Below are 18,099 nucleotides of genomic sequence, written 5' to 3' on the forward strand. Positions count from 1 at the left end.
CTGTACTCTATCGTATTCTACTGTATCGTAGTCTATGCCGCTCTGACATTGCTCGCCGAAATATTGATGTATAATTCCATTTCTTTACTTAGATTTGTGTGTTGTGAAATGGCTAGATATTACTGTTAGATTTTACTGCAGTTAGAGCTATAAACACAAGCATTTCGCTACACCCGCAATAACATCTGCTAAACACATGTATGTGACAAATACATTTGATTTGATTTTCATTCCAAAATGGAATTATCCTGTCACCTCAGCCTGAGTGTGGGAATAACTGTTAATATGAACAAACACGCCACCTTAAATTATTACCTTTCAATACGCAACGCGTGAGACATTGAAAACAAACCTATCATCAACAACTACATGTCAGGGTAGAAAAGTTTATTGGTATAAATATGTCAAACAAAATCGATTTTAAGACAGTATGTTGATGACTCACTCTGCTCTTCCAGTTGCTTTAGGATGAGATGGAAAACCACTCACGTTCACGCAAACCTTGCAACCCTGCTTATTACATTGCATATGAACATTTAAGAGTTTGTTCTGGGTTGAACATTGTACTACCGGTCATAATAACATAACACTGAAAGGTTGTTCTAAGCGTACAGCTTTTGATTTGATTGAGAGCTAGCAGACTTTGGAACACTGACTGGTAGAACTGTACAGCATGGATTAACTCGTAGCATACAACAGGTTGGTGGACGGATGGACTGGGCCCAGGACTCTAAATACACAAGAATAATAATAAATAATGAAAACAATTACTTATTTCTATTAACTCCTGAGACAATACTGTCACTTAATACTGATACTTAGAGTAAACATGAAAGAATATTGGGCAGAGGAGAGTCGCCCCACCCCTTCCGCTACTAAGCAAACTCTTCCATTTGAGAAGTTGCGACACCATGCAAAAATAACATTGAAAGCAACAATAACATTACACTCCAAAGAACAAGTAATTAAACATTGAACAACTTATTTTTTTGCGACAGTTTTTACAACCAGCCTCAATTGGTAAGATCTGGTGTCTGCCAGATATAGTACCATAGAATAAGACAGGAGATATGTTTTGATATATTGACAGGTGATGGATGGTTGCTTTCGACTGGCACTGTGGTCTGTGATGGAATTACGGTGAATTCACGTGGGCTTATTGTGACTCGGTTTAGATGTCRTTCACTTTAGTTGGGATAATTACTTTGCTTTGTGGACTTGAAGCGCTTTGGACTTGAAGCGCATCCAAAGTACCTGTAAAAATTGACAGCAGGTCTATTTTGACCCTGCCAACAGAGCTCTGAAGATTCAACCAATTGCATAAAACTTCCTAGCAGAAATAAAAACCCATCTAAACACAGCTTTTGTTCACATAGATACTAATGTACAAYGTGTTATCATCAAAGTGTGACTGTAGAGATGGAGTGATGCATCATGGACATTTCTCGGCCCAAAGGTCATAGGTCGAAACCTCAGTGGGCGGTAGGGCGTGCCCTGCTCGGCCCCTCTGAGGCYGCTGGCTCGCTGGGCGGGGCGTCCTCCGTCACGGCAGAGGTGGTCTCCGACCCCGTGTTACTGTCACTGGTGCCCTCCTCCATCACCCCTTCCGGAACACTCTCCTTGTCCTCCGACGGCGCCCCCTCCTCAACCTCACTGGGAGGACGAGCCATCGACTCCTCCGAGGCCTTTGACTTCTCTGTAACCAAGAAAGCAGGAAATGTTAGGAGACAGCAAACACGTTTGGACCAATGTAGTTTCAAATATGAAAATAACATTGTAAAATAGAGAATACCTAACTCAGGGGACCTGACCAGAACCATACATTAAAAGACCATACGGTTTAGTGATTAATACTGTTGGACCTCACCACCAGTATCCATGGGGCTGGGTTCCGTCTCCTCTCTCTCCTTGTTGCTGCTGTCACTGAAAGACTCCTGCTGGCTCTTGCTGCCGTTTGACGGGCCAACTGGTTTCTCCTCCTCCTCCAGGCAAGAGGACGTGGACGCCTCCTTCTCCCGCTCCGACATACGCCTGCGGGATGCATCCTCTGCCGCAGCGACCTCTGCAGATATCTTCTCCATGTCCACCTCCACTTTCATACAACACAGCTGGGCACAGTGGCAACATRTTGAGTCTCCCCACCGGGGGATTAATTCTGGGGATTAATGCTCTTAATCTCACAATCAATCTCACACCTGTGCAACTGTGATTAGTAACATTGACTGTGATTAGTGAGTACACCGTGATTAATGTTGACACCTTGATCAGATTTGGCACAGTTCCTGTTTCCTCTACAATGATACTACATTGCAAGGCAGTTAACCCACTGTTCCCTGGGCGCCATGGATGTCGATTAAGGCAGCCCTCCGCACCTCTCTGATTCAGAGAGGTTGGGTTAAATGCGGAAGACACATTTCAGTTGAACGCATTCAGTTGTACAATTTACTAGATATTCCCCTTTCAATCATTTTATTTCATTGAATTGCCCATTGTGAAGCATAGAGGAAGTAAATTGACTAAGTAAATGGCGCCACCTGGGGTAAGGACTACACAGTGCATTCACTATACAGTGCAGTATCTGGATTCAGAACTGCAACGAGTCAGTCGACAAAGTACAAGTGATGACGCCGCATGTTAGCCAGGACACATGGATAAAGTTAGCAGCTCCGGATCTCTACAATGCAGAAGTGGTCTGAGGTCAACACTGTAATATTTACTATGTGCAACACAATGGATTGCGTACAAGTTCCTGAATGATGATCCCATACCCTTTTCAGCTCGCTGGTGAAAGACTCTGTGGCATCGATGAATTTCCTTTTCTTGTCCTGGTGGCGGTCTTCAATCTGAAGTAGCTCCGCCTCCAGCTTCCTCTGTGGACCAGACACACAGAGAGAGACCTGCCAATTTAACTGACTGGTTACCTGTTTTTAATGATTACTCAATTATCAAATAAGAAAGGATCTGATATCCAGGTTACCATGACAATAACACCATGACTCGGAACATCCAACTTAATAGTGCTAAGTAGAGTAATATCTGCATTTATGTAGGAAGACTGATAGACGACTGACTGAAGACTGACAGACCCAGCTTAGCGTACCTGGTGCACCATAAGAGACTGGACCTGCCGTTTTAAGACCTGCATGCGGGCGGTAGTGACGACGGAGCGCACGTCGGGGACCACGCTCTCGCTCAGGATCTCGCTGATCAGCCGGTGGTTGCGCTGGAAACGGGCGGCAGCCGAGTGCTTCATGGAGAATCCGTCGTCGTAATCTGGGAAGGAGAATGGAAAAGGCCTGTGGCGGGTGCTATGTGTCTATCAGAGCTCAACGAATACAACTGTCAGAGCGGAGAGTTCCCACCCAACAAGTATAGATGTGGTCGGCCTCAGGAAAGAAATCTGATCTGGCATATCTTAATCGGACATAGCTTAACATTGACATACCTACGTTTGGTTAAATCATTTATAGCAGTAGGAAATGTCTGCATATTTGGCTGTTTGTATGTTTGTTGTATGAATATACTTGAATATACACATTTGCAAAGGAAGTTTCAACATTGTTGTGGTGAATGGTATTGATATTCATGTGTGGGTTGAGAGTTAAAGATACATCTTTCTCTCTCTCTAACTCTGAAAAACTTTACTCATTTACTCCATAAACGTCTTAGTGTTTTTTACTGGCACTCATGCTCTTATTATTTCCCAGAAAAAGTAGAGGATATTGCGAAACTAAGTGAACATCCAAGCTCTAAGTACATGACACTTTTCTTTTAAATCCAGAGTCAAATGAAGCTGTCCTCTATAACACTCACATCAAAGTAAGTCATAAATGTAGGARAAGAAATTGTCTCTTTTAATAAGGTCAACTTCTTATTGAACACATGGAGAATTCATTCATTCCACGTTGGGCCAAAAGTCATTCAACTGACAAAAAAATCCCAAACTGCARTGAGTAAATAAATAAAGTGATTTATTGTCGTAGTCAAACACCCATTTCATTTGAAGTCTGTGAAGGATGCTACCCTTTGAAAATAGCAGTGGGGGTAAGATGGTGCATTTGATTGTCTGTGCATTTGGGAGCAAAAAATACAATTTTGGCTTCATAATGACATCGTACATTTTATGGTGGAGAAAGACGTCATTCGAAAATGATCATCTCCATCCAACGCCCTGTTCCATCGGTTGATCTTCACTTATGATTTTTTGGGTGCTTTTTCTCCAAAACCAACGGAACAATTTGTTCAGACTCTCCCCATTCTCTGCATCTATAAAGCAACTGATGTGGCAAATCTTTTTGAAGTCATCAATGTACARCTTGTTGAGAAATTAACCCATAGGGATACTAACTATCGCATTTTTATATCTTGGGTGTTTCCAATTACCACAAGTTTTTTTATGCATTTTCTGTATACCATTATCCAGCTCGATATGAGACTAGCATCATTTCCTATAGGGTGTAATTCAGAAGTCCAGTTTTTGATGTATGTTTCTATGTGAATTGTGTTGCCTTCTTTCTTACTGGAACTCATTGAAGCCATTGATCTCAAATACAGGGCCCAGACTTGTACTACAGAACTGAAATGGAGTGTGGCCTATAAGGTGAAGTAGCAAGTGTGACAAACATGAAGAGGTAGTGAAGGGATAGAAATTGACACCAAGGTGATGTCACRGTTGCTGAAACATGGTGTGGGAACCAGAGTGTGACTGACATGGTAATACTAGTAGTGCTGAGAGCGTCTTACCATCTGGGTCGTCTGCTGGCTGGATGCTCATGTACGGCTCGCCCTTGTCGAGACGAGACTGGCGCTGTCGGCTTTCCTCCTCCAGAGCGGCTTCGGCACGGCTCTTAGCGTTGACGTAAGCCAGGTAGGCTGGAGAGTTGTGGTAGGCCTTCATGCTCTCATTGTACTCAATCTGTAGAGGAGAGACAAAAATGTGACACGTGCCCCTTCAATGCAAAACAAACTATTCAACATTGATGAAGAGTTGCTCAGTATTTTTTACAAAGGAATGAATGATGACAGGAGGGACCCTTCTGACAACTGCTGGAGACACTTGTTACTGGTCACCCATAACAACCCCGTAAATAAACACCCCGGTAAAACAAACCAACCTTCTCTGCTTCGTAATCATTCAAGTAATCCTGTTTCTCCTCATCAGTGAGGTCCCTCCACATGCCACCGATTATCTTCCCAATTTCCCATAGCTTCAGATCAGGATTGGAGGCTTTTACTTGATCCCAAACCTGGTGATGAGAACCAGACAGGGGCTCATTATCTCTAAGCAGAAAGGTCACAAACCTATGGAGGCTGTGTTTAAACTCCATCTCCAGGGAGATATCCCATAGTCTGTCTGTAGTGYYCTTAATGGCTAGGCTGCTGTATGTCTAGTTTCACAGTTCACACCTACCTCCATGGACAGGCAGATGATGTGTAGTGTACATTAAAGAGTGCTCGTCCCTAACCCTGGCTAAAGTGCTGCGTGTTGTAAGGGTATAGTACAGTATTTTTAATATGTCTTGCAATGGTGCGCACGATGGAGCAGTTTGGGTGTAAGTAATGTTACGTGTAGACAACTTACCTTGCGACTATATCGCATGTACGGCATCAACGGCTTGTCTGGCGGCTTGGGTGGCTTTGGAATGTTTATTCCKGAAGAATTCTGGGAAATAAAAAGGCACTTATTAGATTCAAAGTYAAAGTTAGGACACCAACAGGTGCTAAAAATGTCTAGTCATACAATTTTACACTATGCAAAGTCTCGACTGAGAACCACCCTGCAGGAAAATATGCATCCGCGTAGTTGATCATCCAAAGTACMTGTAAAAATCCCAACAAAGACGCATCAAACTACAACACCCTCAGTTCAATCACCTTCATTTAATTCAAGCCTGTTTGAGCCCAGCCAGTGCACAGAAGTCACACAGAGACCATGATTRAGTAACGCTGATTGAAGAAAATACAAAATCTCCCTAAAGCTGAGATTTGCACACTGCGTGACATGATGCCATTATTAGAATCCGAATGCCAACCACAGCTTACATGCGGCGACTGTATTATTCCCGTAGCAGCCCGAAACCCATGCCAAGCATTGGGTCTATAATGCCATGGCAACGCTGATGGCATGGGTTACTTAGCATGGCTGTCAGCAATGCAGACTTTGAAGGGCAGGATCGAGCGATTTTGAATACACACAGATGGACACTTGGCCAGTCTGCACTAGTATGATGAAGGCAGCAGAGGAACGTTGGGATGGCATACATCTCAGAAAGCCTTGGTAATGRAATGGGTTAGACGAATCATACTGTCTGTCTGTTCAAGAATGTCTGCTCTTATAAGCCCTGGAAAAAGTACTATTTCTAAACAAAGCCAAAGAGCAAAGTTGTCAAGAGCTGTTATAGCTCATATCTGCATATACGTTATTACTGGGTTTTACTAAGCAAGCTAGATTAGGCTGTTTCAATCAAACTAGATAGTTATTTTCAATATTGATGTTAGTTTCCTTCTGTGTYTCGTGTTTTATCCCAGTGTTTTCTCTACGGCATTATTCCTACCGTTGCCCGACTGTTGTTGCTTGTTGTCCCTCCCAGCCTGTAGTTGTTGTAAGCCAGATGGCTGTAGGGGTTGTACCCCACAAACCCGGGGGTGTTGGGCAATTGCTGATGGAAACAAATGAGACAAACACAGATGAGAAATGACCATAAAATAATGGGGTAAAGCATGACAAAATCWATGAAAAACTGGTGAAAACATGAATGTTGAAAAGCTGTAAAAATCAACTGAAAAAGACTTGCACTCATGCTAAACCAACAAGGATAATCAAGAAAGCAATGTTATCTATACATTAGTGTTGTTTGTAAGGAAAATAATGTATAGTCTACCGTATGTTGTATATGGTACCTCACATCTTTGGGAGTGGAGCTTATTATCTGAGACTGCAAAGCTTATTGCATTGACCAATTCTACTGTGGTAACAGGACTATCTGCAGGGTATACCATATTAATTGGGCAAATGGATTCCACTTTTAAAAACAAGTTAGCCCCCCAAAATGTGTGCCTCTCAAAATGGACAGTAGCAAGTTAACATTGAAAGATAATAGCTGGYATGAATGTTATTATTGGACATCCCTTTCCAAATGGCTTCCCATGTGCCATCAGAAATACTTACTGTTGTAGGGGCTGGGGGAGGGGGAGGGGCATATGGCCTTTCTCTTTCTCTTTCTGTTATGAAAGAAAAGGTGAGATGTTAAAATCAAGGCAAAAAGGCCCCTTTTACATCTCTCAATGTTCATTAAATCAATTCCATCAAGGTAGATCTGAATTTTGTGATTTTCTATTTCTCTCTCAGCAAATACATGACGGATAATTATTAACCTATCAATTATAATACAAGGAAATCATATAGCCTACCAGAAACTAATATTTCATGSAGAAACTACATTTATTTTATTGTGATAACTTTTGTAGCCATATTTGCTCAGCTTTGTCAGAGACCTAACAGAAGTACTCATATTTTCATTATCTGATGGCTAACTTGTATAATTGCAAACAATTCCTTACTTGACATCTTGGCAGAGAGGAAGAATTCTATCAGTTCATTCCAGTCATTGGGTCTGTAATAAATAATAAACACATTATAATGGGGGAAAGCATTTAGGTGTTTCATTAACTTCATTTGTAATTACAGTACTTTTACAATTGAATAGGAAAGAAAGCAAATAGCTTGAGAGGGAGAACAAAAGAGATGTTGGTGCCAAAATGATGTCAGGCGACGTATGTGCAACATCACAACAGTGCCAGTGGACAGGCATGAACATGACAGAGGTTTGATGTGACGACTAGCAAGCTGTTCGCGTCCAAAAACATCGCTTACACTATTTGGAATGGCATTTGCTTRTAATTGCACATACGCAAATAAATCAGATAAATGGAAATGCAGTTGCTGAAAAATAAAGCGCTGTCATCTTGCGTAGTTGGCTGACACCCAGCTGTGCTAGCTAGCGAGGCTAGTAACGTTGAGCTAACTACTTCATCAGTAGTATGCAGCTACTAGCTATAGCTATCCAGCTGGCTAACTTGGACCATCTGATCAATAGATGATGAGCATGCAAACGTAGATAACACAATCAGTTAGCTTGCTAACTTGTGGAGAAGGCGAATAATCTGCAGTTTAAATTATTTAACAAAAGCTAAAATACAGAATATTGTATTTGATACTCCACATACGTTGTCAGGTAGCTAGCATTAGTAGCTAGCATTAGCTAGCTACTAAGCATTCAGATTTAAGCAAGCTAACGTTAGATATCTAGCTGTCACTGAAACATTTCAATTTTGATTTGAGGCGTTCAAACAGCAGATTAACAGTGACTATACCCGAACCGTTTTGGATGTGGATTTTGCAGTGGAAAACCTTGGATCAGAGAATTTAGCAAGCACCATGCTAGCTTGATAGCCACTACCTCATACGCTATATATGAATAAGCGCTATTTTCTAGCTTGAGCTGTCACAATGTAGTCACATCATCACCTTGCATGTATCTGTAAATCTGTTATTCAAACAAAAGTGGCATTTTACATAAATTCTTGACATACAATTGAAAGACTATTCAACATAAATCAATTAATGAATATTATTGCCTTTCATATTTTGGTTAGTTCACATAGCAAGCAAGTGAAAGTAATGGCCAGCAAACTCACCCCAAAATCCTTTGTCCCCCACCAGTGTGTGTGTGTGGCTAGAATCAGGTTTAGTTAGCTAGCTAGCAGAAACAGTCCTCAAAATGAAAAAATAAAWAAATAAATAATATGGGGTTCACACAGATTTCAGTCGAATTTTCCAGAACTATTCCTTTCACCTCTGTTAAGGGCATCATGTTTGCATTACACCCCAAGGCTAGCCTACTCTAAATTGAATCATCTAATTTAATTGCTAACATCTTTCAATCAATCTATTACTAAAATAATTGCTATGTAATGAATACACATTTGTGATGATTTTGCATTATAATACTGAATTTGAGACTATCAAATTCATAATTAACCAATTACTGATTTGGAATCAAATATTCTGAATACACGTGTTTAATATAATGAACTATGAATGAATCAGTGATGAACATGAACATACAATACGGAGGACAGAATTCATTAACAATGTATAATTTATATATAACCCATATAAACTGCACTAATTAACCTATGCTGCTGCAGTTACATGATGACAGGTCTTGTCATTGGTGCACTGATCCAAGGTTGAGCTGCTGCTGCTTATGGCAGAAGAATGCATCTTGCTAATTCATTCTGACCATACATTTTCATATTCCATTGCTTGCAAAGAGCTATTATCCTCAGCTTCAAATTCCATATGATAAAAATGCCAAAAAATATTTATTATGTCACCCAAGCATGAAATTTAGCTGCATTCATTCTGCATCACTGACAAAAAAAGTGTTTTGAGAAAAGCCAAGGCTGGTCCATTTGTATCTTCTATATTGTTAGCAGTGGTGACCCTCATTCAGGGAAGGTGGGGCTTACCTTTTTTGCATGTTATTTTGGCATTAATACGTGTCACATATCAGTTTGCAGACAATGTAAGAAGTAAAAATAATAATTATTGAGTTYATAAAGTCGCATACAAACATGGTCTCTTTTTTGCTTTCTTGAGTAAGGCAGCTCCAAAATACAGGTGTTTCAGCCTAGCTAAATGCTTTCTGTGGTGGTGGGGCAGCCAGCAGAAAATACAGAGCGTAGGTGTTGGTAATGTTCTCGAGTTGCACCATGATTAGCTCAGTGTTCTGTCACTCGTGGGGACAGTACRTCACCGCCAAGTTTAAGGGTAGACCTCTAAAATTCAAGATCCTTGGGTGCTGCCATAGAGTTACATTAGAAGTGCCGATCCAWGAAGGCTCAAGGTCATCGGCCATTGGACATAAACATTGGAAGTTGGAAATCGCAAATTCAACAATGAGTGGTTTGGAAGGAATCAGTGACAGTGGCTAACTGCAAGCATTGCAAAGCAATCACTAGCTTGCTATTCAGCGAAGTGGCTGTGTGGTCCCAAATCTGGGATTAAGTGTCTCTTTTCCAAGTTTAAAATGGTAAACATTCAACATTGGCCATGCTGTCATTGAAGCATGATTGGTGCTGYGCTCAAAACAACTATTAACTCGGAACAGAGGAAACTTGACTTCAGTGAGTTCAAGACAACTGTGAATTCCGGAAAAAACGAATGAGAAATATGTTTTGAACGGTCATCCAATTCGGAATTGTAAGTTGGGAACTCTGGCCTTTTTCTAGAGCTATGACCTGAAGACCAATGATGTCATCATGATTGAACCTTGTTTTTTTTTCACCAGTTCCCAGTTGTCTTGATAGCACCATAAATCCAAAGAATGCCAGACTTTGATGACGACATTTTCCTACGAAGGACAGCCATACCACCTTCCTGTTCAAGTGAGCACAGAGCCCAAAAATGTCTTGTATGCTGTTGCATAAATGATGTAATATGCCAGGAAGATACAGTTGAAGTCGGAAGTTTACCTACACTTAGGTTGGAGTCATTAAAACTCGTTTTTCAACCACTCCACAAATTTCTTGTTAACAAACTATAGTTTTGGCAAGTCAGTTAGGATATCTACTTTGTGCATGACACAAGTAATTTTTCCAACAAATGTTTACAGACAGATTATTTCACTTATAAGTCACTGTATCCACAATTCCAGTGGGTCAGAAGTTTACATACACTAAGTTGACTGTGCCTTTAAACAGCTTGGAAAATTCCAGAAAAGATGTCATGGTTTTAGAAGCTTCTGATAGGCTAACTGACATCATTTGAGTCAATTGGAGGTGTACCTGTGGATGTATTTCAAGGCCTATCTTCAAACTCAGTGCCTCTTTGCTTGACATCATGGGAAAATCAAAAGAAATCAGCCAAGACCTCAGAAAAGAAATTGTAGACCTCCACGAGTCTGGTTCATCCTTGGGAGCAATTTACATACACCTGAAGGTCACCACGTTCATCTGTACAAACAATAGTACGCAAGTATAAACACCATGGGACTACGCAGCCGTCATACTGCTTAGGAAGAGACGCGTTCTGTCTTCTAGAGATGAACGTACTTTGTGCGAGAAGTGCAAATCAATCCCAGAACAACAGCAAAGCCTTGTGAAGATGCTGGAGGAAACAGGTACAAAAGTATCTATATCCACAGTAAAACGAGTCCTATAACGACATAACCTGAAAGGCGCTCAGCAAGGAAGAAGCCACTGCTCCAAAACCGCCATAAAAAAAAGCCAGACGACAGTTTGCAACTGCACATGAGGACAAAGATTGTACTTTTTGGAGAAATGTCCTCTGGTCTGATGAAACAAAAATAGAACTGTTTGGCCATAATAATCGTTATGTTTAATGGAAAAAGGGATGCTTGCAAGCCGAAGAACACCATCTCAAACGTGACGCACAGGGGTGGCAGCATCATGTTGTGGGGGTGCTTTGCTGCAGGAGGGACTGGTGCACTTCACAAAATAGATGACATCATGAGGGAGGAAAATGATGTAGATATATTGAAGCAAAATCTCCAGACATCAGTCAGAAGTTTAAGCTTGGTCGCAAATGGGTCTTCCAATTGGACAATGACCCCAAGCATACTTCCAAAGTTGTGGCAAATGGCTTAAGGACAACAAAGTCAAGGTATTGGAGTGGCCATCACAAAGCCCTGACCTCAATCCTATAGATCATTTGTGGGCAGAACTGAAAAAGCGTGTGCGGACGGGGAGGAAAGCAAGGAGGCCTACAAACCTGACTCAGTTACATCAGCTCTGTCAGGGGGAATGGTCCAAAATTAACCCAAAGTATTGAGGGAAGCTTGTGGAAGGCTACCCGAAACGTTTGACCCAAGTTAAACAATTTAAAGGCAATGCTACCAAATGCTAATTTGGGTGTATGTAAACTTGAGTGTATGTAAACTTATGACCCACTGGCAATGTGATGAAAGAAATAAAAGCTGAAATAAATCATTATCTGTCACGATCGTCGTAACATTGTGGAAGAGAGGAGGACCAAGGTGCAGCGTGATAACAATACATCTTCTTTTATTAGAAGACGAAAACGAAACGAACACTGACAAACTATACAAAACAACAAACGACCGTGAAGCTATAAAACGAAAGTGCAGACACAAGGAACTAACGTAAAGACATAGACATACATACACCTAGACTGAACACTGCCCCATAAACATACAAAAACCCCTAGACAATACAAAACACATACATCCCCCATGTCACACCCTGACCTAACTAAAATAATAAAGAAAACAAAGATAACTAAGGCCAGGGTGTGACATTATCTCTACTATTATTCTGACATTTCACATTCTTAAAATAAAGTGGTGATCCTAACTGACCTAAGACAGGGAATTTTTACTAGGATTAAATGTCAGGAATTGTGAAAAACTGAGTTTAAATGTATTTGGCTAAGGTGTATGGAAACTTCCGACTTCAACTGTATGTATACTGTAGCTAAGAAAGTAATACTAAGTGTATGTTGTGTAGTAAGCTGATAGTAGCCCATGTGCCTCACCCTAATAATTTGGTCTATTTACCCCATTTTGCCTACTGTTCTGACTTGGTGGTGCACATGTAGCCTATAACCTGTTTTAGAGAAATGTAATCATCGAATTTTGTAAGAGCTTTCATTGTCTGCTTATATGCTCCCTTTATTTATCCTATGGTTCTGACTTGGTGTACAGGGAGAACACTGTAAGAATGGCCCATGTTCTGAATTTTGTCGCTGTACATTTCAAAAGGGCTAAACAAATAGTTATATTGATTACGTCCATCCTAGCTCGCTCATTAATATCTTAATCGRAATTACAGATTGCCTCTTATCTGCTTGTCATCACCTTATTCCATAGTTTGTATATCTCAATTGTCATTAGGAACCACATTTGTTTTTAGCAAGTCAGCCAAATCAGTTCTGTTTTTTAAAAGGCAGTAAATGAGGCTGAATTAACTGTTTCGCTGCCAGCAAAGGCTCCGCTGATCGCCAGGTGTAGCAGTGGTAAGGTGTTGGGACTGCTGTTGGGACAGCTTTATGTAGGCCTTAACAGTTTGTGGTCACCGTTAAAGTGCAATTAATGTATTATTTAGTGTTGTGTTGTGTAGTGGCTTTGATGGCATGCATCCCACTGCTTCATTTTTGTTTTTGCCCCACCAAGATTTACATGCTAAAATCGCCACTGAATGTTAGAACTCAAATACTTTGCATTCTTGCTCACATTCTTTGCAATCTGTACAATGTCAGCAGTAATGCTTTATTTGYTTGTTGCCATCTTTATAATAACACAGTAAGCCTCTTCTGACCTGGATTGACATTTTTGTCATTTTTTCTTTATGGCTCTGCCATAATCCACTTGTTGTTTGATTTGTCAGGCTATTGATCATGGTGTGACCCTCTATTTGTATTGTCTTCCAACACGACCTTGAATACAGTTCAAATACCTTGAATACAGAAAAAAACTTTATTTTATCTGCGACAGTTATTTAGATAGGCCCATTGAGATARCACTGTTCGATATCTATGGATAGGCCAGCTTGCGTACATTGACCTCCATCACTGCATCACTTACTTGATGTGTGGCACCTGTTATGCAGTACTCCATTATATTTCATAAGTATTTCATATAGCCTATTGTTCATGTACTGGGCAGAAGTGTGCAGAGATGGATGACCCCTAGACTAAATGCCAGATGTAAGGGCTTAACTGACACACCCCCAGGCCTCCTAGGCACAGCTCTGGGATTCTGGATGCCTGCAGGCTGGGAAAGTCCAATCCCATTTTAAATCAAGCAGAGGATTCCACGTAAATCCCTATTGGCTTCCCATTTTCGATTAGGCACAGGACTTTTTTCTGAAACTTCTGGGGTATTCTGATTCAGGCTCAGTTCTTCTTAAGCCTGTAGGGATCACCAATAGACTCGGGCAGTGGAACTAAGCAGCCATGAAAGTTTACTCTGGTGGTGGACCATGCAGGTATTTTTAGAAGCGATGGCAGTCACATTATTATGATGTATCATTCCTACGGTATTCGTTGGACATGCCTTGAGTATTACTGTTAACGACGTGTATATTTAAGTGGAGTTAGAAAATATATTTCTGTTAACAAGTCTTCAAAAGTTACATCCGGCAAAATACATTCTTGAGATTTTTCAGATGTTCAGTTGACAGGAACTTCAGCCGTTCTGACTCGGTTGGTTGACCTGTAGCTATGATTGTGTGGTGGACCTGGAAAATAGTAATGAGATKATGTTTTTCTTAGCCTTTGATGGTCCAGACATAATGATTGAAACAACCCGTTTAGAAGTGCACCCTCAGTTCTTGTGCAATCAGTATGGCCTACACTTAGCACAGTATGCACTTTCCCTTAACTCAGTATTTGATTTTTATTTAACTAGGCAAGTCAGTTAAGAACAAATTCTTATTTTCAATGACAGCCTAGGAACMGTGGGTTAACTGCCTTGTTCAGGGGTAGAACGACAGATTTAAACCTTGTCAGCTCGGGGATTCGATCTTGCACCCTTTCAGTTACAAGTCCAACGCTCTAACCACTAGGCTACCTGCCGCCCCAGTATCTCCTGTGTGGTGGAATATTTTACATGYCATGCAGCCGTTTAGAGAGGAAAAGAATCAGGCGAGAGATCAGATGCTACACGTTTATGATTTCATTCGATCTAACACAATGTATACAATTCTCTCATAGAGTAAACATTTCCAAGGTAACCAAATCAGTATTCCATAACAAGCACAAATGCTTGGTGCATGTTCTTCAATGTTTGTAAAGCACGGCCCTGTTCTGGACCACATATACAAGATCTTGACATGTTTAAACCCAGTATATAGTTAGGCTACACATGCAAAAGTTACTTTGAATCTTTTTACAGTAGAATTAACAGGTAAAGTCCAAGGCAAACAGGAATATCCCTCAGAAATACAAAGACAGTAGAGCAAAAGTTAGAGATCAAGTAATATAGTGTACGTATACACAGTTGAATGTAAATTAAACACTGAAGGTCTTGGATCCAAAAGGAAAACCAGGACCATTGACTTGAAACACAGCACTATTTTACCTAGAGATAATATCTACAGTAGCACAGAAATGGAATGTTCATGTGACTTTATTTTAACCTTTATTTAAGTAGGCAAGTCAGTTAAGAACAAATTCTTATTTACAATGACAGCCTGCTTGTAAAGATAAGGCCTTAGATTTATGTATAGTGTTTTTTCATTCAGTACATGACAAGGGAATATAATGTAATGTACACAAAGCCCTCCTATAGTTTTTGGGGTTTCATGCCTCAAACTACCCTCGTTACATCTTTGGAGATGCCTTTGATTGTTCATGTCACTTCATTGTGTTTGGAATACAATCAACTCATCAGCTACAGTATATCCTCCTTCCTTAATACCATTTCCTATGTCTTTCTAGTTGGGAATGACATCAGTAGCTTTGTTGAAGTTATGTGTGATTACRGTTAAGAACAAGACATTTTTACAATGACAATTAAAATATGACCAGCTTTTGGAAGATGGGCTTTTTATTGGGGGCTKCTGGGGTGGAACTGCTCTTATGTAGTCTAGGGGAATAGTGGATGTCATGGTGGAATGTGGTGGAAAGTAAGAGCATCCCGTTTTATTGAATAGCCTCAGAGAGCCAAAAATACATTTTAGGGACTTGTCTATTGAGAAAAAGCTAATATGAACTATTAGTGATCATCAAGAGGCTCAGTGYCAAGGTTAATGACCCAGAAGCAGGCATAACTGGACGTCGGTTCAACCAGCCCACTGGGGATGTTTGTTTGTTGGTCACAGTTTTGGTCAAAGTTTACCATATGTAGGTTAAGTAAATGTCTACAGGTTAGTAATTAGTTCAGAAGATAAGTCATTGATTGAGGGACTGCTAGGTAAACTACAACAGTATTACCATACAATATCCCATAGATCCTTTGGATAACTTTTTTTTAATTATATATATTTTTTTACAAGGAAGCAAGTTACAGATACAGTACAGTTGGCTAAGTCCGCAATAATTGTCTTTGGCCTGGCTCATGTCAGGTCATGTCACACATCGACCCAAATGTCTTTGATATTGTGATTCTGAATGGCAATGTAATACAGCTGGTTTTCTATCTACTTTGTCCCCGGGCTGGGAGGTGTGAATGTTCAATGTTGCCTAATGAAATGAGATGTTTCTGTCCCAACATTTACTACCCATGGTAGCAATGACAGCACAACCATGATGAAGGGCGTTGCTATGTTGGGCTTAGTTGGACTTGCTACAGTATGTGTTCTGCTGCTCTGGATAACAGCCCGAGGAAAGGCMTTGAATGACTTCTAGGCTCCTCTGTCAAACCAGAGGGGTACGTGAGAGAAAGAGTGAATGGTAAAAGTTGTGTGCCTTACAGACACAATGTGGCTTTGTGAGAGCAAATCAGTGCAATCCCAATGTAGCTTGGACTCTCTAGCGCTCTATCACTCACACTGTCTCCCTCTCCCTCTAGTCTATCTACTCACATCTCTGCTGACAAAAAGAGCTGCCTATCATTTGTAGGAGTCAGTTTTCGGACAACCTGTCCTGCACTCTTCTTTCAGTTCTTGAAAGAGGAAGCAGGGCAACTGCTGCCCACGTCCGTCTGGTTTACCCCCTCGGCACTGTCCCCTCGCCTCGCTCTACATGAAGCTAACTGTGCCAGTGTACTGTTAACACCAATAATGAATGTCCAGGCGAGATGAATCCTTCCTGGAGTCAGTTAGTAACCCAACTCTCTCAGGGGAGGATTAAGTGCACTATCCATTTCTAGAAATGACAAACGACCGACCTCACTGAACTCACTGATCAGACTGTCCTGTATTCAAGGGTTGTCTTCTCTCCTGTACTCCCTGTGGTCCACAGGTTTAGCCTGAGTCAGTCAATCAACCAATCACATCATATATCATAGCCCGAGGGAACCAATCATGATCTTTTMCACCCATTTGCAATACAGTACAATCAAATCGCTGTAGGGATGTTAACAGTCTTGTCCATGTAGTATATGTGGACGGTATGTAGAGTATGATGCACCAGTAAGTTTGTCAACATAATAATACAAATCAATGATTCCTTGGCTCATATACTGCTTCATCGATGATGTCAAACCTGATAACTGGCTCTGCCAGAGTAAAAGTCAAGGGTCTTCACTTATTTATACTGGAGGGAGTCCATGTATGACCATGATGCTATCTCTCTGTGAGGTTTCTAATGTTATTATATAGACATCTGATGTTTCTCCAAACATTTCAACTAGCTAGCAATTACAAAGGCTGTCTAGAGCGTGTTTTTTCATCATGCAGTCATTAAGTCCTCTTCTCTTATAGCCGTAAGAAGTTTTCACTAGCCACACATGCTACAATCATGCAAAGTCACTACATTAGTCCATGAAACAGTCAGGCGGTTAACTATAGTAATGCTCCCACTGATATCTGTGTATTTACTTGGATGTTTTATTTCATCAATGTAGTATAAAAACTTGGAGATATTTGTGTGACAGCTAGACAGTATTTGTGGTCAGTCACACATTTAGGCCATTCTAAGATTGTCCCCCTCATCTCCTTCTAAAAACAATCCCCCAAAAAGCACAGGGGGAAAAAACATTTTTGGCACAATGAGTGTATAGCACCACTATAAACTACACAATACTGCCAACAAGCAGTCTCTTGGTTGGAAAGAAATCCTGTATATAGAAGCATATTCATACAAACATGAGAGCAGCAGCACTGGCGTCTTAGCACTTCAGCCCCAGCTGGAGAAACAAGGATTATGCCCTATCATGTCAGTTACAAGCGTGAGCCCCAGCTATGCTGCCAGTTCCCCCTGGGACAAATAAGCCAGGGAGAGATCTCCAGTCAAAAGAAGGGGGATGCGGGTCAGGGAGGATGGAGGATGAGCCAATGAGGGGTCTCCGATTACCCATGAGGTAACCCTACTAATCATACCCTATCTGATTTATCTGGGTGAGACATTCGCTCTCGATGAAAAGACTGGCGTTACTGATAGTCCTCCTTTTG

General features: G+C 40.9%; 1 protein-coding gene across 3 annotated transcripts; it reads right to left on the reverse strand.

The window, feature by feature from the left end:
• Window positions 1-1,254: 1,254 nt before the first annotated feature.
• LOC111949418 (SWI/SNF-related matrix-associated actin-dependent regulator of chromatin subfamily E member 1) lies at window positions 1,255-8,853 on the reverse strand. 3 transcript variants are annotated; one of them, XM_023966606.2, is made up of 11 exons: window positions 8,698-8,853; window positions 7,561-7,613; window positions 7,169-7,221; window positions 6,555-6,659; window positions 5,582-5,662; window positions 5,115-5,246; window positions 4,744-4,915; window positions 3,101-3,273; window positions 2,769-2,870; window positions 1,868-2,108; window positions 1,255-1,696 (listed from the first exon to the last, which is right to left on the reverse strand). In XM_023966606.2, exons 2-11 carry the CDS (start codon window positions 7,565-7,567, stop codon window positions 1,473-1,475), a joined length of 1,290 nt encoding a protein of 429 aa, XP_023822374.1. In that variant the 5' UTR covers window positions 7,568-7,613; window positions 8,698-8,853; the 3' UTR covers window positions 1,255-1,472. The 3 variants fall into 3 exon arrangements, with proteins under 3 accessions (XP_023822374.1, XP_023822456.1, XP_070290244.1); XM_023966688.2 differs by lacking the exon at window positions 8,698-8,853 and adding an exon at window positions 8,380-8,482; XM_070434143.1 differs by lacking the exon at window positions 8,698-8,853 and adding an exon at window positions 8,374-8,397.
• Window positions 8,854-18,099: the final 9,246 nt, after the last annotated feature.

Source organism: Salvelinus sp. IW2-2015, linkage group LG1 (genome assembly GCF_002910315.2).
Source record: "Salvelinus sp. IW2-2015 linkage group LG1, ASM291031v2, whole genome shotgun sequence".
NCBI lineage: Eukaryota > Metazoa > Chordata > Actinopteri > Salmoniformes > Salmonidae > Salvelinus > Salvelinus sp. IW2-2015.